General features: G+C 39.9%; 1 protein-coding gene across 1 annotated transcript; it reads right to left on the reverse strand.

Annotated features, from left to right (window-relative positions):
• Positions 1–11223: 11223 nt before the first annotated feature.
• Positions 11224–12405, reverse strand: LOC122086773. The gene has a single exon (XM_042655739.1). The coding sequence runs from the start codon at positions 12403–12405 to the stop codon at positions 11224–11226; it is 1182 nt and encodes a 393-aa protein (XP_042511673.1).
• Positions 12406–25383: the final 12978 nt, after the last annotated feature.

The raw sequence follows: 25383 nt of genomic DNA on the forward strand, positions 1-25383 counted from the left end.
CAGGCAAAAAGTTATTTATGAGGACAGTTTTCAGTCGCTGTGGATTCTACAAACGTCTTGGTCATCTCATCAACGATTGCCATCTTTAAAAGCTTGAAGATGAGAAGGAGGCTATGTCAAACAAGGCGGCCTCAGTCCCTGGGGCTATCTAAGTTGAAGATGGAGTCGACTCGCCTTGAGTCAACTCGCAAGAAGAAAATAAAACTTCTTTGGTAAGTGGCGAGCATGTTCAGCTCTCTTACCTTTCTAAGGATAATCCTCAAGGCGTTGATGGGGGGTGATCTTCATGTGGTGCTGGGACCGTTGGAAGATATTCCTTCTAGGATAGAAATATCCTCTGGTAATATTCCATTTGTCCCTCACAATATTAACCTTCCTAACGTCGAGGAGGATGAGACGGTTGAAGAATCTGGGTCAGAATCTGGATCAGGGTCAAGTTCTGGGTCAGATACGGACCATGACTGCTCTACTCCATTAGAGCAAGGAGATGGAAGACGACCCTCCTTTGCATGAGATGGTGGTGCAGGTGGGTGCCTCCTAGGATGCTCTTGGGGCTCCCATTTCACCTCGTCCCTTAAGAGAAGCTTCTAAGTGCGGAAGAGGTGCAAGTGCCAGCAACGCTAGAAGGGGCAGGCCTCCATCTTCTTCTAGTGTTCACGCTTCGTCTAGTGATGCCATTGTGGAGAATTTCACCGAGACTGAAATTACGGGCAGAAGGGTTGCTCTGAATTTCCCTATCATTGAGGCCATTGATCGTGCAATCGCTACCCGTGAGAAAGGAAGGGTTATAGTTTCCTCAAGAGGTTCCAAGCAGAAAATAAGCATGGAGGTCAGATGATGAGGTCTGACAAATCTCACTAATTTTTATCATTTTTTATGATGCGTGTTCTCTTCTGGAACATTCGTGGTGTTAAGAAGGTCGTGGGTGCAACGACCTTGTGGTCTCTTTTGAGAGATAATCAGCCTGATATTGTCTGTGTCGCTGAGCCTGTGGTTCAGACAAGCAAGTTTCCCTTTCTCACAATTAATAAACTAGGATTTGAGGCTGATTTTATCCACAATCAATGTCCGGATAAAGTTCCAAATTTGTGGGTCTTTTGGAGGCAAGGCATTAGTCGTCCTACTATTCTCTCTTCTTCTGACCAGCAGGTTTCAGTGGTTGTTGACTGGCTCGGTAATAAAGTTGGACTTTCATTTGTTCATGCGAGTAGCTTCAAAGTTTTGAGAAGAGACCTGTGGAGGGACATGGGTCTGGTGGGGCTGAGCTCAATTTCTTGGTCAGTAATAGGTGACTTCAATGTTACTCTCCTGTCTTCGGAGAAAAGAGGGCCTGGCAGATTTAATCTTGGCTCTGCTTCAGAGTTCCAAGTGATGGTGGATTTTTTCTCTTTAATCTTAGTCCCATCTCAGGGAAGGACATTTACTTGGACCAATAATCGCCATCGAGGTCACGTCTCTGCTATTCTTGATCGTAGCTTCTGCAACGAAAAGTAGATTGACCTCTTCAAAAATATTTCTCAGCGAGTTTTAAAGAGTACAACCTCTGATCATTTGACTTTGTTGATCTCTTTTGATGTGATCCCAAAACCGCATAACACCCCTTTCAGGATTTATGGGTTTTGGATTGTTAATGAAAACTTTCACTCTGTTGTGAAGGAAGCTTGGAATATTGGGGTTCGAGGTAACCCTATTCTAGTTCTCTCTCAAAAGCTCAAGTATGTTAAATCCCTTCTCAAACTATGGGATAGAGAAAATATCCCTCATGTTGATAAGAATGTTGATCAAGCCTCCTCTGCTCTAAAATCAATCCAAGATGAAATTGATTTGATGGGCATATTTGATGATCTTTCCAACAAGGAAGTTGGTGCCAAGACTGCCCTTCTTAAGGCAAAATGAAATTCTAAATTCTACCACTAATCAGTTAAGATAAGGCATTCCCGTAATCAGATCCGAATGCTCAAAATAGATGACGGAATATGGGTTAAAGACCAGTCGTCCTTGTCCTCTTACATTTCGGATTTCTATGAGAATTTTCATAAAGCCTCCCCGGTCACCACTCACTGGGATCTTCTTGACTGCATCCCCCAGAAGTTGAATGATGATGACAACTCCATTCTTGAGGCAATTCCAAAGCATGATGAAATCAAAAAGGCGGTTTGGGACCTGGGCTCTGATAGCTCTCCCGACCCTGACGGCTTCTCAGGTAAATTCTCCAGACGTGTCTGGGACATTATTGAGTTTGATTTTTATAGAGATGTCTCCTATTTTTTTAGGGTGGGTAATCTTCATAAGGGTATCAATAATTGTTTTGTTACCCTAATTTCTAAGGTTCCTGGAGCCTCCTCCCTTGATAAATTCTGTCCCCTTTGTATGGGGAAATTTTTCTGTAAAGTCCTTACCAAAATTCTTGCATCCAGGGTGAGTCTTTTCCTTCCCCCGCCTCATCTCTGAGGAGCAGGGTGCCTTCCAAAAAGGAAAAGTCATTTCTTGCAATATCAGCCTAGCCTCAGAAAGGGCTAATCTCATGCATTCTACTGTTAGGGGAGGCGGTATGAGTCTTAAGCTTGATGTTCAAAAAGCTTTTGATTCCATTTCATGGGATTTTCTTTTTTCCACTTTGAAAAAATTTGGTTTTTCCAATAAGTGGATTTCTTGGATTTATGAGATTCTTTCTTCTTCAAGAATCTCTATCTTAGTCAATGAAGGTATAGTGGGTTTTTTTGGTGCTGATCGCGGCCTTCGTCAGGGAGACCCAATGTTCCCTATCCTTTTCATTTTAGTGGTGGAAGTGCTCTGTAGAGGGTTGAAAAAAATGGTTGATGAAGGAAATCTAAGGTCTCTACCAGGTCCTAGGGGCGTTCTTACCCCAACTCACCTCCTCTTCACGGATGATATTTTTGTTTTTATGAATGCTTTTGCTCATTATGTCAGACATTTACAGCATTTTCTAATCAATTATCAAGAGTTCTCTGGGCAACACATCAACCTGAGTAAAAACAGGCTTTTCTTTAACAAAGTAGCTCCTCACAGAAAACTGTGTATTTCTAAGACCCTGGGAATTTTTCAATCCCATCTCCCCACAAAGTACTTGGGGTCAAAATCTTCAAGGGGCGTGTCTCTAATACTCATTTGCTTCCTCTTTTGGATAAAATCAAGTTAAAGTTGGCTGGCTGGAAGGGAAAATTGCCCTCCCTTGCAAGTAGGGTGGAGCTTGTCAACTCTGTGGTTTCCAGTATTCCCATTCACAATTTCATAGTATACTGATGGCCTCAATCTTCCATCAAAACTATGGAGTGTTGCATATGAAACTTTATATGGACAGGCAACATGGACAAACAGAAGAAAGTTGTAGTGAAGTGGAAGAATATGTGCAAACCAAAACAAGAGGGTGGTTTAGGTCTTCGAAAAATGAGAGATGTTAACATGCCTTGTCTGAGTAAATTGGGTTGGCAGATCAAGCATGAGAACTCAATGATGAATAATTTTTTCAGATCCAAGTTTGTTTCTAAAGATAGCTCACTTCGTCTATCCTATAAATCTTCATCAATTCTCCCACGGCTGAAAAAAATTTGGTCTTTTATCTCTGAAATGGAAGTTTGGTCTGTTGGCAATGGTTAAAAAATTAATTTTTGGCAGGATAAATGGAATGAAGGAAGATCTATTGTTGATGACTCGAATGTGGATCATAACTGGTTTGACGGGGTGCATTTGAAGGTTGCCGATTTCATTTTAGATAGTCGTTGGTGCCTTCCTCATTTCACCTCAAATTTTCTCCAGGAAAAAATTGAGAAAATTAACCTGATTTAGGTTTCGGATATGGATGATGTATGTCATTGGCGCCTCTCCCCCTCTGGCGTCTTCTCTATCAATTTAGCTTGGGAAGAAATTAGAAGAAAGCACTCCAAGTGCCATAGGTTCAGATTTTCCTAGTGTATTTTTTTATTTTCCAGGTTGAGTTCTTTGAGCTCTCCTCCTACTGATGGCAATGCCGAAGGTGGGTTTGGAGTTCTCAGGATCTCTTCCTGTTTTTCCTGCGGTGTAGGCTTTGGGCTTTGTAATTATTTTCTTTCTCATTCTTTTTATAATATATTCTGATTTCTAGGAAAAAAAGAAGGTTCTTGAGATGAGCTATCCAATGATGGAAGAATTAGGTGGTGATTTAGCCAAAAACATGTTTAAAGTGAGCCTGAAGTTTGAGGTACTTCGTGGTGGAAATTTTAGCAAATTCAATGGTTAAATCAAACAATTTTTTATGACATGCTTTAAAATGATAAAAAAAACCCTAGAACAAAAATTTGGGATCAGTCTTAGATGGTCTAGGCACTTAATTAAGGTATGGTAGCACTTCTGTGTCTATCTCTCATCCTCATATAAAATAACCTCGCTGCCCCCACTGTACTCAAGATATTATTTTGTTGCACTTCACTAGTGCACTCTATGCCGCTTGCTCAAAGAGCCCTCTCCCCTTTATCTATTTAATTGCTTAACATCATAATTGGAGTTGTCTCGAACGTGATGCTTTTTTTAATAGGAGAACCTTGTAATTTGTTACATCTTTTATCTATACAAACGACTACAGCGTTATTCAGTCCAGTGTTCTGTTTCCTTAAATTCGGGAGTCCCTGTTAGGACTCCTCAAATTGTGGATTCATTTGTGCAGCAGATATTACAAACTTACAAGAATCCATATGCCTTAAGATAGTAACATTTTTGGGAAGAACTCAAATCCTTTTAACTTTTTTTTTTTTTTTTGGTTGGAGGAAGGGGGAGAACAAAAAGCAAACTAACTATATGATATAATTAAGCATTGTAACATGTTGGTCTCCCACCATTTTTTGTAAAACCATGGATTAAGAAATTTGGATAGAATTAGCAAGATCAATCATGATCAATCAACATATTCTCATTGAATATTAGAAGCCACCCATTGTGGATTAAATGATAGATGTAAAAAACATGTCCAAAATGAGTTACATACCCCTAATTTATTTAGATATCCATGGGAAAACAATCTCTGATCATAGAAAAAGAATTGAAGATTTTAAATTTTTTGCTAAGGGTAAGTAATTCCTGGTCCTTTTGGAGAAGGAGGTGGAAGTGGGACTCTTGATGCCATCAGGTTGTAGCCTTTACATGGATGCTCTGCAAGTCAAAAGGAGATGAGATCAGAGTTAAATAACAAGAGCTCTACTGTTTTCTCATAAAACAAAATCAATTTAAGAGGTGAAATTGGAAAGAAGATTACCGCAAATGATTCTTGCCTGAACAACAAAGATACCAGAAATAACTCCTATCAAAATTACCAGAGAAATGAGAGAGATTCCCCTCATGGTACTCTGCATATTGGTTGAAACTTGAAACTTGATACTTAGGAAGTTGATTAAGAATGGAAACTTATAGGCAGACAAGTCATTAGATGTACTTATAGAGCTTCTAATTTCATATTAGAATTGGCTTTCTCCTATTGACTTTGAATTAAGAATGGAAACTTAGAGGCAAACAAGTCATTAGATGTTCTTATAGAGCTTCTAATTTCATATTAGAATTGGCTTCCTCCTATTGACTTTGAATAAATTACTCTCTAACTCGGGGTGTTCCTAGCCTGGACCTCATTTATTTGATAAGGGAAAATGCACGCCATCTCGCAGTGGATTATTATATTAATTATTAATTTTTATTAAAAAATAATAATTAAAAAAATTCATAGTCAGAGAACCTTCTCCCATTTGATAAGTATCAAGGACAACAAATGGGCCCTTCTCAACAGAGAAAATGAATGAGAGATCAGAAGGGAATACGGCAAGGTATGGGAAGAGGTTTTAGAGTTTGCTTTGTTTTCTTCATTGTCAAGCTAGCCTTGCATTTTAAGTGTGAGCTAGGTTTTTCTATTCTTGTAATTGACGCTTCTGATCAGGGTTGTGTTGTGATCAAGGATTCAAGAAACGGAAACGGCCTAGGCAAATCCTGATTCCAGCCAATCTGGAACAGTTGATCCACCACTCAAAACTAAGGTATGTAATTTTGGATATCATTTTAATTTGTAGTGTGTGTAATTGCTTATTGGGAAAGGGTTGGGCATGCCCCCAGCTTTTGGCAAGTCAAAGCATTAACCAATCATAAGACTGAACAGGACTCAGATGTAAATGGATAGCTGAAACGCATATTTGTGTTCATATTCTTGTCCATTTAGGGGTATTCGTATCTGATCAAAGGATATTCGGATCCAAATCCAAATTATCCACAAAATACTTATTCGATTTGATTAGATAATCAATTAATATTCTTGAAGTTTAGGCAGATTCTACAAAATGAAGAAAAGAGCTAGGACAACTTAAAAAGATGACCTAAGAACAAATTGGATTCATTGAGGGAAGTAAACTCCAGATTACACAAGTCTTAGAATAAATAGATAGTCGAAAATCAAATATGATCTGCAACCATACCCGTTTAGGGTTTTTTTTTCTTTCGCTAAAATATCATTTGTATTAAAAAAGAGATAAAAATATAATATAGGAGGGATAAAATACCCAAGCGAAATATCGACAATTAAACTGAGAAGAGCGGAGACGGACTTAATCCACCTTCGGCATTGCCATCAGCAGAAAAAATCATCAACCAACTCTCCTCCACAATGAGTTGAAGACTGAATTAGAGGGCTATAGCAGTCTATATCTCGGACGACCTGAGGCATCCATGTCTAGGTCCATTTTGACCAAGGCCGGCCAAGATGTCATTTGTAAAGAGGTTTCAAAGCGAGCGGTAGACTTTGCCAAGAAATCCGCTGCAAAATTTGCTTCACGAAAGCAGTGCGTGATCTTCCACTCCACCCTTTCAAGGTAGGGTAAGCAGTTAATCCACCTTTGCCGAAATTTCCAAGGAATTTTCTTTTTCTGCAAAAGACAAACCACTACGATTGAGTCACATTCAATCCATAAACTTTGCACCCCCAATCGGTTTGCAGCTTCAATTCCTGCGATAATAGCCTGGAATTCTGCCTCAAAATTTGTGCAAATTTGAAGGAACTCTCTATAATTATATAACACTTCAGCCTTCTCATTGCGCAGAATACCTCCCCCACCTGCTTTTCCTGGATTGCCCAACGAGCAGCCGTCAGAATTTAATTTGACCCATCCTATTGGAGGAGTACACCAAAAAATTTCAAATAATTCTTTTTGCCGGCGTTGAACCCCTAAAAATCCCAACCTTCTAGCGCACATCAAGTCTTCAATCGAAACAGCCACCCCATAATGGGCTAGGGTCTGAGAGAGAATTTCATTTTTTATTTTCAAAAAGCAAATCTGCTTAGAAGAAGAGACTTCTTCATACCGACTGAAATTTCTCTTCATCCAAATAAAAAAAGGAATTAACACGAACCCCTTATTCCACACCCCTTTCAATGACACTGATTTTGCTTGGAGTTTCCACCAAGAAATCAGATGAGATTCATCATAAAAAGCTGGTCTAAACACACCAAAACATTAACAGAACCGAGACCATATAGAGCTAGCAAAGCTACACTCATAAAATAAATGATTTTTAGACTCCTCCGACTTACCACAAAAACTGCACTTTAAAGGCAGAGAGACACCCCTCCTTTTCACATTCACATCTAAAGCAAGTTTAATTTTGATCAATCTCCATCCAAAAACTGCTTGACACGGTTGAATAGAGGACTTCCACACAAAAGATGACCAGCTCACCTTAGACGAGCTTCTTCTACAGGCTTCCCAGGCTGACTTTATGGAAAAAACTCCTGCTGAAGAAGGGCGCCAATGACACTCATCCTCCATGCCTGAAATATAGATCAATTTTGCTTTATTTGTAATGTTTTTCATGAAGTCAGACGCTACCTAAGGAAATTCCCATCTAAAATTATGGATAAAATCGTAGACTTTAGCCTTTAAATTCCCACTGTGACCACCATCATTCAGAAGCATTTCTTCAATGGAGAGATGATCCAACCACCTGCCCTTCCAGAAATCAATTTTTTGCCCATTTCCTACTGTCCACTACTCATTTAAAGTCACAAAATTCCAGACTTTCTTTATCCCTGGCCAAATCGAAGAGGAGATATGGCTAGATTTCAGAGATCCGTCTACTTTTAGAAAGCGACCCCAGAAGAACTTACTCATAGAGGACTCCTCATGCCTAATCTGCTAAGTCAACTTTGCTAGATAGGCTAAATTTACATCTCGCAGTCAGCGAATGCCTAACCCCCCTTCCTGTTTTGGTTTGCAGACATCGTCCCAGTTCACCGCTATTTTCTTTGTCACCTCCATATCACCTGACCAGATAAAATTACGCATCCACTGTTCCACCAATTTAATAGAATGGTCCGGCCACCAATATACTATGAAGTTATGGACAGGGATACTAGAGATCACAGATCGCACCAACTCCACTCTTCCCGCCATTGAGAGCAGCTTACCCTTCCATCCAGCTAGCTTTCTTTTTATCTTATCTAGCAGAGGTAACAGATGAGATCCACTCACTCTTCCCTTGAAAATTTCCACGCCTAGATACTTTGTCGGAAGCTTCTCTGATTTTATGCCTAACAGAGAAGAAATATATTGTTTCCTGTGGGGTGCCACCTTCCAAAAAAACAGGCTACTTTTATCCAGATTGAAATTCTGCCCTGAAAAGGCTTGATATTTTTCTAGAAAATCTTGGAGATTCTTCATATATTTTGCAGAAGCATTCATAAAAATAAATATATCATCTGCAAAAAATAAATGAGAGGGAATGGACACACCTCGAGGTCCCGGGAGAGACTTCAACTTCCCATCCCTTACTAGCAACTTCAGACCTCTGCAGAACGCCTCCTCCGCCAAAATAAATAAGAATGGAGAAATAGGATCTCCTTGTCTCAGACCTTTGCCCACTGGGAAAAAACCCACTGGTCCTCCATTCACTAAAACAGATAACCTGGAAGAGCTTAAAAGAAGCTGGATCCAAGAAATCCATTTGTCCGAGAAACCAAACTTTACCAATGTGGAAAAAAGGAATTTCCATGATAAGGAGTCATATGCCTTCTGCACGTCTAATTTCAATCCCATGCCTCCACCCCGCACAGCGGAATGTATAAGATTTGCCAGGTCCGAGGCTAGACTAATATTGGAAGAAATGATCTTACCCTTCTGGAATGCACCTTGCTCATCTAAGAGCAATCGCGGCAAAAGAGGCATAAGCCTGGAGGACATAATTTTAGATAGAACCTTACAAAAAAAAATTACCCATGCATATTGGCCTAAATTTATCCAGAGAGGAAGCACCATCAGATTTTGGAATTAAGGAAATAAAACAATTATTTATTCCTTTGGGCAGGTATCCCATTTGAAAGAAATAAACAACTGCCTTACCAAAGTCCGTCTCCACTATCTCCCAACATTTCCTAAAGAATTTTCCTGGAAATCTATTAGGACCAGGAGAACTATCAGGATCCATATCCCACAATGCTTTTTTGATTTCTTCTCTGCCAAGAGTCACTTCTAGACTAGCCACATCTTCATTGGACAGGATTTTGGGAATACAATCCAGAAGATCATGATGCTCTATAATACTGGTTGGTTCATGAAACTTCTCGAAGAAAGAGGCAATATACTTAGCAATTCCCCTTTAATCCAAGACCCAAGACCCATCCTCCCTCTTTAAAGCAGAAATTTGATTTCTCGCCCTCCTCAGCTTCACAGAGAGATGAAATAGCTTGGAGTTGCAGTCCCCATTTTTCACCCATCTCAGTTTCGCCTTCTCAGCCCAAAGAGCCTTGTGTCTACGACTAGCAATCAACAAGGTCATTTTTGCATCAACCTCTTTATTGAAAAGATCATTAGATATACCTGATTCTTCAATTGAGTCTTGGATCTATTTTAAAACCTTCGTTGCCTGCTCTAACTCCATATTTAGATTTGGAAAAGAATCATGAGCCCATACCTTTAACACTCCCTATACTCTCTTCAGCTTTTTAGATAAAACATATATAGGGTCACCTATTAACTGCATCTTCCATGCCTCATCAACCACTGGAAGAAAATTTTCATTTTCCATCCAAAATCCATGGAACCTGAATGGAATGTTATTCGGCTTTGAGACAATATCAGAAATTACAAGAAACGGAGCATGATCTGATACGAACTCAACAAGACACGTTGCATAACATTTCTAAAAAAATCCACCCATTTTTCATTACAAAAACTGCGATCCAACACTGCTGCCACATGTCCTCTTCTCCCATTATTTGTCCAGGTAAATTTTTTTCCAGTAGATGAAATTGGTAATAACAGACAAGCATCTATCATCACCTAGAATTCCGCAGCAGAGCCAAGATTAAAGGTTCCTGGCCCCCGTTTTTCATTGGAAAGCAAGGTTGCATTAAAATCTCGAAGAACAGACCATAGGATCGCAGATGAAACCTGCGATTCCAACTCCAACCATAACTGGCGACGAACTACTTTGAAAGAACTAGCATGAACAAAAGATAGGCCGACCTTGCTACCAGGCTAGTCACACTCCACTGAAATATGTTGTTCCAACATTGCTTTAACAATTGGACAAGCGATCCCACACTTCCAAATAATCCACAAATTTGGAACCTTATTCTGCCTATTATTGTGAATAAAATCAAATGAATAACCTAGTTTATTGAAAAACAGAGTGGGAAATCTACTCACTTGAACCATAGGTTCAGCCAAGCATAAAATCTCCTGGAAATGCTCCTTCACCAACATGCGTAAGGCCCTTTTACCAGCAGTCTTCCTCACTCCATGAATATTCTGGAAAAGGACCCTCATGGATCACTAATTTGCCGAGTTAGACATTTTAGTCTGACCGCCACCCTTCTTCTTTTGCTTTACAGCCGCCGCCTTCCCTCCATTTTCTTTCTCCCTCAACAGAGCGTTCCTATCCACAACACTCATGTCTGAATGCGTGATTGAGAGAAGGCCCCTTAAGTTTAGAGCAGAAATAGAGGGGTCATTATGCTCCAAAAGAGACTCCGCCGGAGGAAGAGGCTGCCGCCCCATCTGGTTACCACCTGAACGACCACGACCAGCCACCACAGGCCCTCTTCTTTGACAGGTAGAGAGTCTAAGATCAGGTCCCTAAACTTTACTCTGAGGCCCATTCACCACACCATGGTCTGTGAGTTCAATGGGCGGGCAGGGAGGAAACGGGTCCCCATCAGAGGATCCATACTCTAAACCCGAATCCGACCCATTATCTAATGCATTATCCAACGGATCTTGGAGATCTTTCTCTACTGAATTTTGAATCCAAATTTTCTTCAGTGACTATCGTGACAGCCTCCTTTCCAACTTCATTTGGAGTAATTAAAGGAGCTTCCAAAATTATTTGGAGATTTCCACCTCCCACCAAATCATGATGATTCCCTAAATTGGGATTGTCTTGATTTGCATTAATAAAATCCCCACTTAAACTTGGTAACTCCACCACCGAGTTAACCCTTTTCGGGTTGACTCCATCTTCCACGAACACCGCCCCTGGGACTAATGTTGCATTGTCCTTGGCGGATTGCTTCGCATCCTCTGCTTTCTTCAATCTACAAAATGATACTTGATGGCCCAATCGCCTGCAGTACCCACATCGCTCAACATTGTCTTCGTACACCACCTTTTGACGAAAACCAAATACTTTAGCAGTACCTAGTTCTAATCTTTCGACCTGAACTTCGTCAATCCTCACAGCCGACTCCGATATATCAATTTCAACAAGCACCTTTGCAAAGTACCCTAGAAGACCTTCCCTTGTCCTACGGTCTAAAGCCACAGGGCGACCCACTGCCTTTGCAATAGATAGTAGCACATTCTCATGCCAGTACTCGAGAGGAGGATCCGAAAGACGGATCCAAACAAGTTTTGTGAATGTTTGCTTCTCATGGATATTGAAGTCAGGCTTCCAGTGTTGGAATCGGATAACCTGATCTCCTACTCGTAATGGACTCCTCCTCCATACTGCAGACTTGTCGCCTTCACATTGAAATTGGAAGATTACAAAACCTTTCCCAAGGGGATGCATGGTCATGCCTTTACTGAGTTTCCAGTTGACACTTGCCTCCTCCCTCAAAGCATCAAGTGAAATCAGGCAGAAGTTCACTCTCCCTATCAGTGCAAAACGAAAGTTTTGCCTTTTGGATTCATAGTCTTGTTGGGGAATGACTATGCGTTGGAAATTCCTTGCCTGGATTGGATCAGGGAGCGAATCAATCGTAGGCCATGAAGAGTTTCCCACTACCGTTGCATATGATCTTTTATTCATCACCACCTCCGGCAAACCATTAGGGACTAGAACCTCTGGACCTCGATCAGGAGATTCCCTAGCGCCTCCATCACCTTCTTCTTCGTCGGCTGAATCCCTTCCCAAATCGCCAGACACTCTCTCTCCTCCTTGCATTTTTTCCAATTCTAAAGTATTCAATTCTTATTTTTCGATAGATGACCAATTTAGGGGTTTGTAGAAACGCAACCCTAAAACAATGCACAAGAATTTACGAAGTTCAGCAAGATTGCCTACTCCCTTGATGAGATGAAATCCCTGTTCCATTATCAATGGAGAATAGGGCTACAATGCTCGTCCCCACACCTCTCTCAAATTGTTTACAGAGAAAGAGAACATAAGAAGGAGACTAGTTGTCGGTCGGGTGGGGCTAAGTTCATAAAACCTTCTCTTAGGTAAATTTGAACTTACCTAAAGATAAAGGGGTAGTCATTTTCCTTATCCCATTCTTCCCTCTGGGCTTTAGACCTTGAATTAAGGTGGTGTCCCTAAACAATATCCACAACATAACAATGTCATTACCCTTCTTGTTTCCATTAGAGAGACAAGAAGAGACCATATATAGGGGACAAAAATACAATGGTTCTCCCAAAGAAAGAGCTAAAGTACCTTCATATCCATTTGCAGACCTGGAAAGAGGCATCCTCGGCACTCAATAATGGTGAATGGTTCTTCCAAAGAAAGAGCTAAAGTACCTTCATGTCCATCTTCAGACCTAGAAAGAGGCATCCTCGGCACTCAACAATGGTGACTCTGTTGGGATTAATTCAAGACTCTTGTTGTAGTCCGCTCTTCGCATATTTCATTTGCATTTTGTATTATTTAATAATGAGTTGCCTTTGCATTCAAACCCCTAGGAAGTTGGGGCATATTGGAGCATTTTGAGATCAATTGATAGACACTACCATAGACACTAAATTTTTTCATCCCAAAATTTCTCCCTTTCTGGGCGTGGGAAATACAACTAGGTAGTGTATATATGACGGAGAGTTTCTTACAAGGACAGTGTAAGACGGAATTTGCATGCTGATCAGCAAACGGTTTCATACATGTGACACCCTTCCATTGGTTGATTATGTGATTTTGTACGCTAAACTTTTGACGATGATTATGGAAGATCCAATGTTTCGACATTTGTGATCCATGTATCTTTACAAGGTCTTGAGATGGGCTATATGATGATGGAAGAATCAGGTGGTGATTTGATCAAAAACAAGTTCAAAAGTGAGCCCAAAGTTTGAGGTACTTCATGGTGGAAATTTTTGCAAATTCAGTGGTTAAATCAAGCAATTTGTCATGACATGCTTTAAAATGATAAAACACCCTAGAACAAAAAAGGTGGGATCAGTTTGAGATGGTCTGGGCACTTAATTAGGGTATGCCAACACTTTCGTGTCTATCTCTCTCATCCTCATACGAGATAACCTCACGGCCCCCAATGTACTAAAGATATTATTTTGTTGTACCTCATTGATGCACTCCTTATGCTGCTTGCTCACTATTTGTTCAAAGAACCTTCACCCTTTATTTTTTATTTTTTTTTAATTGCTTAACATCATAGTTGGATTTCAGTTCCGAATGTGATGCTCTTTTTACTAGGTGATGCTTGTAATTTTTTACATCTTGTATCCTATCTTTACAAATGACTGCAGCCTTATTCAGTCCAGTGCTCCGTTTCCTCAAATTCGGGAGGCCCTGGTAGGACTCCTCAAATTGCGGATTCATTTGTGCAGCAGCTATTACAAACTTACATGAATCCATAAGCTAACTTAAGATAGTAATATTTTTGGGAAGAACTCAAATCCTTTTTCTTTTATCTGGTTGGAGGAGGGGGAGAAGAAAAATCAAACTAACTATATGATATAATTAGGCATTGTAACCTGTTGGTATTCCCACCATTTTTCGTAACACCATGGATTAAGAAATTTGGATAGAATTAGCAAGATCAACCATAATCTTATTGAATATCAGAAGCCACCCATTAGATAAATTTTATCAATAAAAGTATTTTGGGGAAGATTATTATTATTAATTTTTTTTTTTAACATAACAATAAATATTCCAACGAGAAGAGATCAAAACATGTTTTGTGTAAAACTAAATTTAAACTTCAAGATTTTATTTTATATGGTTCTGGCATCTTCATGAAACATATGCCGTCGTGCTAAATGATAGATGTGAAAAACATGTCCAGAATGAGATACATACCCCTAATTTATTTAGATATTTATGGGAAAACAATCTCTGATGATAGATAGTGAATTGAAGATTTTAAATTTTCTTTCAAAGGGTAAGTAATCAGGTGGTCCTTCTGGAGATGGAGGTGGAAGTGGGACTCTTGATGCCATCAGCTTGTTACATTTACATGGATGCTCTGCAAGCAAAAGGAGATGAGATCTGAGTTAAATAACAAGAAATTGAATGTTTTCTCATAAAACAAAACCAATTTAAGAGATGAAATTGGAAAGAAGATTACCACAAATGATTCTTGCCTAAACTACAAAGATACCAGAAAGAACTCCTATCAAAATTACCAGAGAAATGAGAGAGATTCGCCTCATGGTACTCTGCATATTGGTTGAAACTTGAAACCTTAAACTTACGAAGTTGATTAAGAATTGAGACTTACAACTTAGAAGGCATCCAAGTCATTAGATGTATTTATAGAGCTTCTAATTTCATAGGGGGCTTCGATCAGAAGCAGCCTGCGAAGCAAAGGAGTCTGCCACATATTTCTCTTTGCGAAGAGTGTGCGAGAAGCTGACCGATTGAAAACAATCAGTAAGCTTAAAGCAGTCGTCGATAATCCGTGAAATTCACCAAGGACAGGAGAAGGAGCCACATTGAAGTAGATGAACCACAAGCAATTTTTTTTTTTTTTTTTAGGTAGGGGGAAAAGTAGGTAACAGGCACGAGGCTTGAACTTGAGACCTCCTGGTGAGCATGGATTTTTTGCACACCACACCTCTCTACAATATTAGATTGAAGACCGAAATCGGCTTCTCAAAGTAGTCACTGACTTTAATAAATTAATCTCTATGTCGGGAAGTTCCCAACCGGTGTGCCCAAGTTGGGACCAGGACCCCAATTATTTGATAAGGGAAAATGCACGCCATCTGGGAGTGGATTATTATATTAATAATTAAAAAAATCATACTCAGAGGACCTTCTCCCATTTAACAAGTATCAAAGCCCTTCTCAGTAAGAGAATAATATTTATAGTGTGAAAATAGGAGAAATACAGTATGAAAAGCCTTTGGATCAATATTCCACCTTCGGCATTGTTATCAACAGAGATAAAAATCTAACTAAAAGAAAATACCACTGAAACTTACATAAACTGATACCTCGGTTTCTGTTGAAAGTCCCAATTTAAATCATAATTTATAAAAGCTGGAGGATGGGTCCAAAACATAGAGCTTCTTTTTGTTGTAGCATGCCTCGCTAACTTATCTGCGACTGAATTTATTTCCCTGTAAAAGTGAGTAATGCGCCACTAAATATTGTTTAGGTATTAACTAAAATCCTCCATTGCTGTTCAAAGTACCACGAAATAGATTGATATTGAATACAACTTACAACAAAATGTGAGTCACATTCAATCAAAAGACTATCAATTCCATTATCCCAAGCCATTTGCAGCACCACAAATAGAGCAGTAAATTCTGTGACAAAATTTGTTCCAATTCCTTCAAACTTCCCAAAACAACCTAATGGGAGACCCCTATCATTTCTTATAATTTCACCTGCTCTAGAGTGACCAGGATTGCCGAGAGAACAAGCATATATGTTTAATTTAAAGCATCCAAATTCTGGACATTTCCAGTTAATTTCCAAGATTCTTGGTGTAGGGCCTTTAGCAACCAACACCAGTAATTTTTTGGTAATGAGCAATTCAGTCACAGAGGATACCTGAATTGCCACTTGCGTTGAAAATTCTTGGAGGTCACGAAGAATAGCAGCCATCACCGAGGAAGTGGTACGCATTTGATTGTCGAAGACCCTTTTATTTCCTTCCGCTCAGATGTGATTGGGAACTAGATAGCTAGCGGAAGCCAAAACTTGCTGCAATGAATAATCCCAGCTTTTCTTCTACACCATGAAAATAGTTCCTCAATTGACAGAAAACCACTCCATTGCAAGGAGAAAAAAAATCAAGGCAAGCTGTCCAGATACTAGAGGCATACTCTCATTCTAGGAATAAATGGACCAAAGATTCCTCATTCTTGTAACATAAACAACACCCGGAAACCAATGGGATCGATCTTTTAACTATCATATCATTTGTGGGAAATCTACCATGGACCAACATCCACCCAAAAATTGATCAACGAGGATAAAGAACCTTTAGCCAGACCAAGTGACTCCATCCTCTTACCTCATTTTTCTCTCTCACCTTTTTCCAAGTTGATGAAACAGAGAAATTCCCAGATTCAGTCAAAGCCCATATTCACTTGTCTTGCATTGGCGTTGAAGGGAGGGGAATAGCTTCAATGCGAGCAAAAATGCTAGCCATAACAGGGAATTTACTGCATGTAGGTCCCAACAACCGTCTTCAATGAAATCTGCTACCTTAGTATTCAAGTTTGAGGTAGGAGTATGGACCACTAATAACATCATCTTGAAGACTCTGGCTCCCAAGCCAATGATCATGCCAAAATCTGATAGAATGACCATTGCCAATAATCCATCTCTCAAAATGGTTAACAAAGCTCCAAACCTTTCGAAGACCTGGCATAATAGAGGAAGAGGCTATATATTTCTTAAGAGATACAACCGCTGCTAATAATCTGGCATGAAGAAAAGCAACCAAACTAGATATGTCAATCTTAATAAACCAGCACAGTTTAGCTAATAAGGCGGCGGATACCCAGCCCATCCTCTCTCTTGGGCTTACACACAGAATCCCATTTCACAGTCACCAGCTTCTTCGAATTATAATACCCGTTCTAGATGAAATTGCAAATCCACCTTTCCACTATCTTTACCGATGAAGTAGGCCAAAGATAAATGGAGAAGTTATGAAGAGGAATGCTATTGTCCACCGATTTCACTGATTCCACTCTTCCCGCTAAAGATAAGAGCCTGCCCTTCCAACCCACTGGTCTTGATTTGATTTTATCCATTAATGGAAAAATTGCATCCCTTTTAACACGACCTTTACATAGTTCCACCCCTAGACACCTGGTTGGGAAACTGCATTCTGGGATCTTTAGAACCCCTTTAATTCTTTGTTTCCCATTGTCAGGGATTGCGTTATGGAATATTTTACTCTTCTCTAGATTAATATATTGTTCCGAAGAAGCTTGATAGGCATCCAAAAAACATTTGAGATGCTTTATTCCACGCAAATCTGCTTGAATGAAAATGAGGAGATCATCAGCATAGATAAGGTGAGAAGGACTTTCAACACTTCTTGGACCTAGAATGCATTTCATCTTGCCTTTATCACATAAATCACGGAGACCCCTACATAGAACCTTTTCAGCTATAATGAAAAGCATTGGAGATAGAGGGTCACCTTGCTGAAGACCTTTGCCAACTTCAAAAAAACCCCATAGGACCACCATTTATCAAAACTGACATCCTTGTTAAGGATAAAATTTGTTTGATCCAACCAATTCAGGTTTGAGAAAAACCAAATTTCTTCATAACATCAAACAAAAAGCTCCTTCAAGGGTATCAAAAGCTTTTTGGATATCGAATTTCAAACTCATGCTGCCTCCAAAATGTTTTCCAAACAACATGTTAGTAAGCTCAGATGCTACACTAATATTCAAAAAAATTATTTTACCCTTTTTGGAAGGCTTCTTGCTCCTTAGATATAATACGAGGCAAAAGAGGAGCAAGACGAGTAGAAAGAATTTTGGAAAAATGAAAAAATTCCCTAGACAAATTGGCTGAAATTTCCCAACCTTACTGGCGTTGGAAACTTTTGGGATCAGAGTTAGCAAATTGTAGTTTGCCCCTTTTGTAACTATACCTTCAGTAAAAAGTTTCGAATAGCATTGCAAATATCTATACCCACAATGTCCCAACATACTCTGGAAAAAGTACCTGGGTAGCCATCTGGATCTAGAGCACTGGTAGGATCAAGATAAAAAACAACACTTCTTATTTCTTTATGTGATGGAATCGCAGAGAGCATGTCATTATCCTCTCTTGTCAATAGCTCAAGAATAATAGGGATAATAGATTCATCTGGAACTGCATTGTCAGGCTTATGGGAGTTCTCAAATGGGTAGCAATGTAATGACCAATACCTGGAGGGATCAGAGAGCACAGAGCCATCCTCCCTATGAATTTCGTGAATAACATTCTTGCCTCTTCTGATTTTGGTTGATAAATGAAAAAATTTGGTGCAACGGTGCTCATCTTTCAATCATCTAACTCTGGACTTCTCAGCCCATAGTTTCTCCTGAAGCGTCAAAGCCTGATCCAACTCATTATGAGTAACTCTCGCCTGCTCAAATAAATCTTTATTGAAACCATCAGCTTCAATATCAAGTTGTAAAGATTCTAGAGATAATTTAGCTCTCTCAACCTATGCATCAACCTGAGGAAAAACCTCTCTCGCCCATGATCAAAGAAGACTTTTAAGCCTTTTTAACTTGCTTATCACTATGTACATTGGCGTTCCCCTTATTTGCTCCATCCAAGAAGTATGAACCACTGCCTTGAAATCGTGATGCTCAGTTCAGAATCGGGGCATTCAGAATGGAATATTAGAAGGACGAGGTACCTCCTTACAGTCAATAAATATAAGAGGAGAATGATCTGAATAGTCACACCACAAGTGTCTTCTATTAACCCAAAAGCAATTGGCATGAATAACTGAGTAAAAAAGACGAACTCCATTAACCTCCATAAATAAAGAAATATGTTGATCCGAATCCATTACGACTACTGGAGAAGATATGAACTTTTCCTTCCAGAAAAACCAAAGATTTGGTTTACCTTCCTTCCTATTAAACAAGAAATTTGTTTCAAAACCAAGAGAGTTGAAAATTTTTAGTGGGCAGCACCTTGTATCAACCTTTTGGCTTAGCTGTACATAAAAAATCTGGGTTGTGAGATATAAGAAGCAAACGCAACGGTGCACGGGCATGGGTCAAGTTAAAACCAATACCCAGCATAGAGCCTCTTGTCTCAACACCACCGCCCAAAGATTCTTCTCTGACCTCCTCCTCAATATCAGAATCCTCTCTCAGTGTCACCTCATCATTCTTTTCAAATTTTCCAATTGAATCATTCGGATTTGCTGCTAACGTTCCAGCACCTAAGATATCTCTAGGAGAGGAGATAATTACTCCATTAGGAGCCGAATTAGTTACAGCCAGCTTATGGTTACCTAATGGGACACTGGAAGCCACGTCAGCACCATCAGTAACGGGGATCTCCTCCACCGTTGTGTGGACAACTTTGGGACGCCATCTTGCCGACTTCTATGATATTCCGGCCCTCTAGCAGATTCAAGGTTCTCAGGAGCAGTCTTCACAGGCCTTCGATTAACTGGAAAGGTGTCTATACGATACCCATAGCGGCAGCACGCAGGACACCTAACTGGTGCATCGTCATATTGGACTACTTGCTTGAACACAAAAATCTATTTAAAATTAAGAAGCTCACGTTCAACAAAAATCACCTCTGTGCTCGGCTGCGAATCGTCAACATCAACACAAATTTTAGCAAAATGCCCGTAAACAGATTCTCAAGTTCTCCCATCAATGGCGCCATAGAGAGTAGGATCTCCTCGTCCCAATATTCCTGCTGCAAGTTTGGAAAACGAATCGAGGTTAGCCTGTGAGTGATTTCTTCGTCATCAACCTTGTACTCAAGCCTCACCTTTATAGCAGCAGAAATTGCCCATCAACTCTGGTACGCCCTCTCCTCCATACCGACATCATATGTCCTTCCGATTGAAAACAGAACAAAGCAAACCCTTTCCCTAAGGACTTAGAATAATATCTTCCTTAATAGACCAAGAAGTCTTCATCATAGAACGAATAGAATCCATCGTGGTTTGACGGAAATTTACTCTTACCAAGAAGTGCAAATCTGTGCCTTTCCATCTGTCTGACATATGCAGATTGAGGGATCTTGATGCTAGTCAGATTTCCTACCGGACAGGATTTGGAAGGCTTTCAACAGATGGAAGAACCGAACCACCAACCGCTACAGCATAAGTTTGGCGGCTGTATGGGGATATGGTGCATAGACGGTTCCTCATCATGCCCCACAATACTCGCAGGATCTGGCGAATTTCTTCTCGGAATTAAATTTGTTTCAGCGAGAAGGAAAGAGTCACCAGCCCAATCTTCCAGACCTCCATTATCTTCGTGCAACCTATGATCACGATCTCCAAGAACTTCAGGGTCCTCCGGAACCCTAGTGCTGCTTTCCATCTCCCTAGCGCTTTGATTCAACTCCAAAATATGCGGATTGAGGGATCTTAATGCTCATCAGAAGGGAATCCAGTAAGGTATGGGAAGAGGCTTCAGAGTTTGTTTGCTTTCTTCATTGTCAAGCTAGCCTTGTAGTTTAAGTGTGAGCTAGATTTTTCTGTTCTTGTAATTGACGCTTCTGATCAGGGTTGTGATCTAGGATTCAAGAAACGGAAACGGCCAAGGCAAAACCTGATTCCAGACAATCTGGAACAGTTGATCCACCCTCAAAACTAGGGTATGTAATTTTGAAAATCATTTTAATTTGTAGTGTGAGTAATTGTTTTTTGGGAAAGGGTTGGGCATGCCGCTAGCTTTTGGCAAGCTATAAGCATTAACCAATCGTAAGACTGAACATGACTTGGATGTAAATGGATAGCTGAAATCCGCATTCATATTCGTATTCATATCCATTTAGGGGTATCTGTATTTGATCAAAGGATATTCGGATCCAAATCCTAATAATCCGAAAAATAATTATCCGATCTGATTAGATAATTAATTAATATTTTGAGGATTCTTGAAGTTTAGACGGGTTCTAAATTAGAAAGAAAGACTTAAAAATGAATTGTATTCATTGGGGGGGGGGGGGTGGGGGAGGAAAGTTCGGTTTACATAAGTCAAGGAGTAAATAGATAGTCGAAAATCCAAATCTGATATGCACTGTATCCATTTAGGGGTTTGTAGAAACACAACCCTAAAGTGATGCAAAAAAGAATGGCAAAACAAGAACAAATAATGCACACAGATATACAAGATTGGGGCTACGCCTTCGATGAGATGAGATCCCTGCTTCATTATCAATGGAGAATAGGGTTACAGTGCTTGTTCTTACACCTCTCTCAGTTTAATTATAGAGAAAGAGAACGTCGCTACAAATATATAGTGAAAAATCCCTAACACCATAAAGTACAAATTGCCTTCAGTACAAGAGTCCCAAATAAAAATTCCAAGTTGGGTTGCATCCCCCCTAAACCCCCGCTACGCAGGGGGCCTCATGCCCCCTTGCAACCCTCATGACCCGCTTATCGGGACCGCCATTTTATTGGGGGGCCTGCAGCAATACTCCCTAGATTAAACTATGATGGAATACAAGAAATCGTACATCAACATGTTATCTTTATCCGGTCACAGAATATCTAGATCCGATCACATCCAATCTGTATTCGATCCATATCTGATCCGTTTACATCTCTAAAGAGGAGGGAATGAGATCTTTTCCAAAGAGGGAGAAGATTGGATGACACAAGGTGCCCAGCCTTTTCCCTTATTTTTCTTATTTTTAATAATCAATTCTTGATTTATTTTCTTTAGACATGACGAATATTAAGCTAGGGGCGAAACAAGGTTGAGTTTTTTAAACCCGCCCCAACCCCAGGTCCCTTATTAAACTCAACCCATGCACCAACTCTGCTGATCTCAGGCCAACCCAACCCTGCCCTGATTGACCATGATTGGGCCAAGCTTGGCTAGGTTGTCCCTGATTTTTTCCAGGGTCAAGCTGACCCATTGACCCTGTTTTTGCCATTCATGTGTTCTATGCATTTAAAAATGGGAAAAAATTGGAAAAAAAAACATCAATTGGTCAGTACACAATTAAAATTATTAAAGTACAACACAATAATAGATGTTTAGGACACCTGACGAAAAGAATATTCACATCTAATGCCCAAAACATACTTAAATATTAAAGGATCATAAATAACACATTATTATAAATAACATTATATAAATTAGGGTTGAACCCGAGGTCGGCCCGACCTTGACTTAGGATTAGGGTTTTCCATTCCAAAAATCTTAGCCCAAGGCCCATTCCAGCTCAGAGCAGGTTCAGGCCAACAAGTCCAAGCTAACGCCACTGTATTGAGCCTTCTTTCGAAATTTGGTTTTTATTTTTTTATCTAACAGGTCTTCTTCCTTCTATATAGAGGGGACGGTTTTCTTGCACTTGAATGGGCAGGAGAGGGTACTAGGGAATGGACCCAATACAATAGGGGGACCATACATTAACGACCTTAGGATTTTGTACTTTTCTTACACCCATGGTATAGGAAAACTTTCTCTCCTTATGTAAATGTTAACTAGGAGATGGTTGGATATGTGCCAGCTTCAGTAAGCTAATGACATACACCAATCACAAGGTTGAACACAGGAGGGTAAGGTGATCTTTTCCAAAGGGGGAGGAGAGAGGATGACATGACATTGGTTCATAAGGTGACTCTTAAGATGAGACATCACATCCTATAGGATAGGAAGATACGGTGGGCACTCCTATAGGTCAGTCTATGCAGAGGGAGCTTCTATGTAGGGGGAGCATAGTCACCCTTTGTACTTGATGTCAAAGGGGGGGGGGGAGAAATGAATCAAAATGACACCTGAAGGCCATTGCCAACAATTTCAAAGGGGAAGATTGTTGGGAAATTAGAGCAATTGTTGTCATTGTTGGCAACTCTGTGGTGGTGGAGTCTATATTGAAGGGAACCCAATCAATTCCTTGGTCTAATTCAATTTAGTTAGATTGGTTCAATTTCAAAGCAATTCCTTGGTCTAATTCAGTTTAATTGAATTGGTTCAATTTCAAAGTGTAACCCATTGGATTGGTTCAATTTCAAAGTGAAATCAAATATGAGTTGGACAGCAACTTAGTTGAAGAGGACGATGAGAACAGCAAGAACTCTTCATTCACAAATGTGCATCAACTGAAGTTTACTCTATTAAGGAGTCTAATGCATCTAATGATGGGACCAGCTTTTTTTAAGTTAAAATAGAAATCCTATTCTGATATGGGTTGCTCTTGTGAGTAACAACTACTGCCAAGAAGAATTATAGGGTCACTATGACTCCTTTAAGATATGGACAACAACAACTACTGTCCAAAAGAAAAGAAAAGTTCAAAGAAGGTGGGATCCCTATATACAACAGAACACCTATGTTTCTCAAAGCCACAGATGGACAGCTAGTTGGGAAGTTTGGAGATTTCTGTGCATGAAGTAGATGGACAGCAGGTCATTGGTTTGTATTCACTTGTTTTCCAAGCTTGAGTCCGAGATTGAATAGAAGTGCAACAGTTTTAGAAATTGGATTATGGTATAATTCGTTCCCTTTTGCATGCGACTTTATGGAATCTAGAGAAAGAGCCCGATAAGAAGAAACCAAGAATGCGAGTGAGTTTTGCAGTTTTTTTATAAAGTCCTATGCTGCAGATTCATTAGTCTACTACTCAAGGCAGCAAAAATAAAAAATAAAAATAAAAAGGAAAAAGAGAAGTGAGAAAGAGATAGAGCTATCTAGAGATGAAGAGAAGCATGGCAGATTGACAGTGTGAGATATAGCATACTTTGAAGAAAAAAAAAGGGAGTATTGTTGCTGCTATGTTGATGGTTTGAGCGTGTTCTTCTTCTATACATCAAGTAAGCAATCATCAACGGGATTATACAGACTGAGGTAATCTGTATGTGAAATTCCTATTTTTGTGTTATGGAGTCTGTTTGTTGTAGAGAAACTCTAGATCAATGATGTATTGGATTGGAATTTTATCTTGTTGATTTAAAATTGTGAACCTAGCAAGTTGGGACTTGTCTAGGATGTGGGGCTATTGCCCTTATCTGAGTTCCATCTCAAATTGAAGCAGGGATAGGTTCTTGGACTGTTGTAGCGGTTAAAAAATTGAGTATTGGGGAAATACAAAACCCTATATGGGTATTCCTCTATGGATGCAGGCACTCTGGCTGAGCCACGTATTTCTGGTGTCATTGTCTCGCATTTATTTTTCTACGTATATTTGAAGTGTGTGTTGTGTAGAGTGGTGGGACACTATCTGGTAGACCCAACCACATTGTGGTGTGAGGTGAACGTGTTGTTGTTTACGTGATGGTAATTACAGGTTTCCCTGGCCATTCTAGAATTTGGGAATTTTTGGAACTACTGATTCACCCCCCTCTCAGTATCAACTTGGGAATATCAAGTGTATCAAAGTGAGGTTTCCCAAAGGGGAAGCTTAACATTTTTAGGTCTGAATATTGAGAAGATACAAATGGCATCCAATGATGGTAGTCGTATGTATGAAAAGATTCATTTCTTTAGTGGGTCGAATTACAACTTCTGAAAAATCAAGATGGAGGCTTATCTGAAGTCTCAAGGTTATGGAGTTTGGTTAGCAGTGAAGAACGCTTACAACCCCCCCCCACAACTATAGACATCACAGATAAAACAAAGATGAAGTAGTGTGAAGACAATGCTAAAGCACTGAATGCACTTCTAGGCTCCCTAGTGAGCAATGAGTTTGCAAAAGTGGTTGGCTGTACAATATCAAACGACATCTGGGACAAGTTAAAAAGTGTTCATGAGGGAAACAATAAAATCAAAGAGGCAATGCTGCAACACCATAGAAATTTATTCGAAAATCTAAAAATGTCTGGGGGAGAGACCATTGATCAGTTTATGAGCAAGGTAAACAAAATCATCAATTCTATTAGAGGGTTAGGAGAAGAGGTAGGATGTGTTGTAACCCGGCAGTCACTGAGAGGGGGGGTGAATCAGTGAGTTCAATTCTGATACCTAAAAACCTGTCCGATGTCTGGCCAAGAAGAACCTGATATACCTGTCCCTGTTTGCACACAGTCGTATGCACACTCAGCCTCTCATAGGCACT

The sequence above is a fragment of the Macadamia integrifolia genome, chromosome 8, assembly GCF_013358625.1.
Source record: "Macadamia integrifolia cultivar HAES 741 chromosome 8, SCU_Mint_v3, whole genome shotgun sequence".
In the NCBI taxonomy this organism is placed as follows: Eukaryota; Viridiplantae; Streptophyta; class Magnoliopsida; order Proteales; family Proteaceae; genus Macadamia; species Macadamia integrifolia.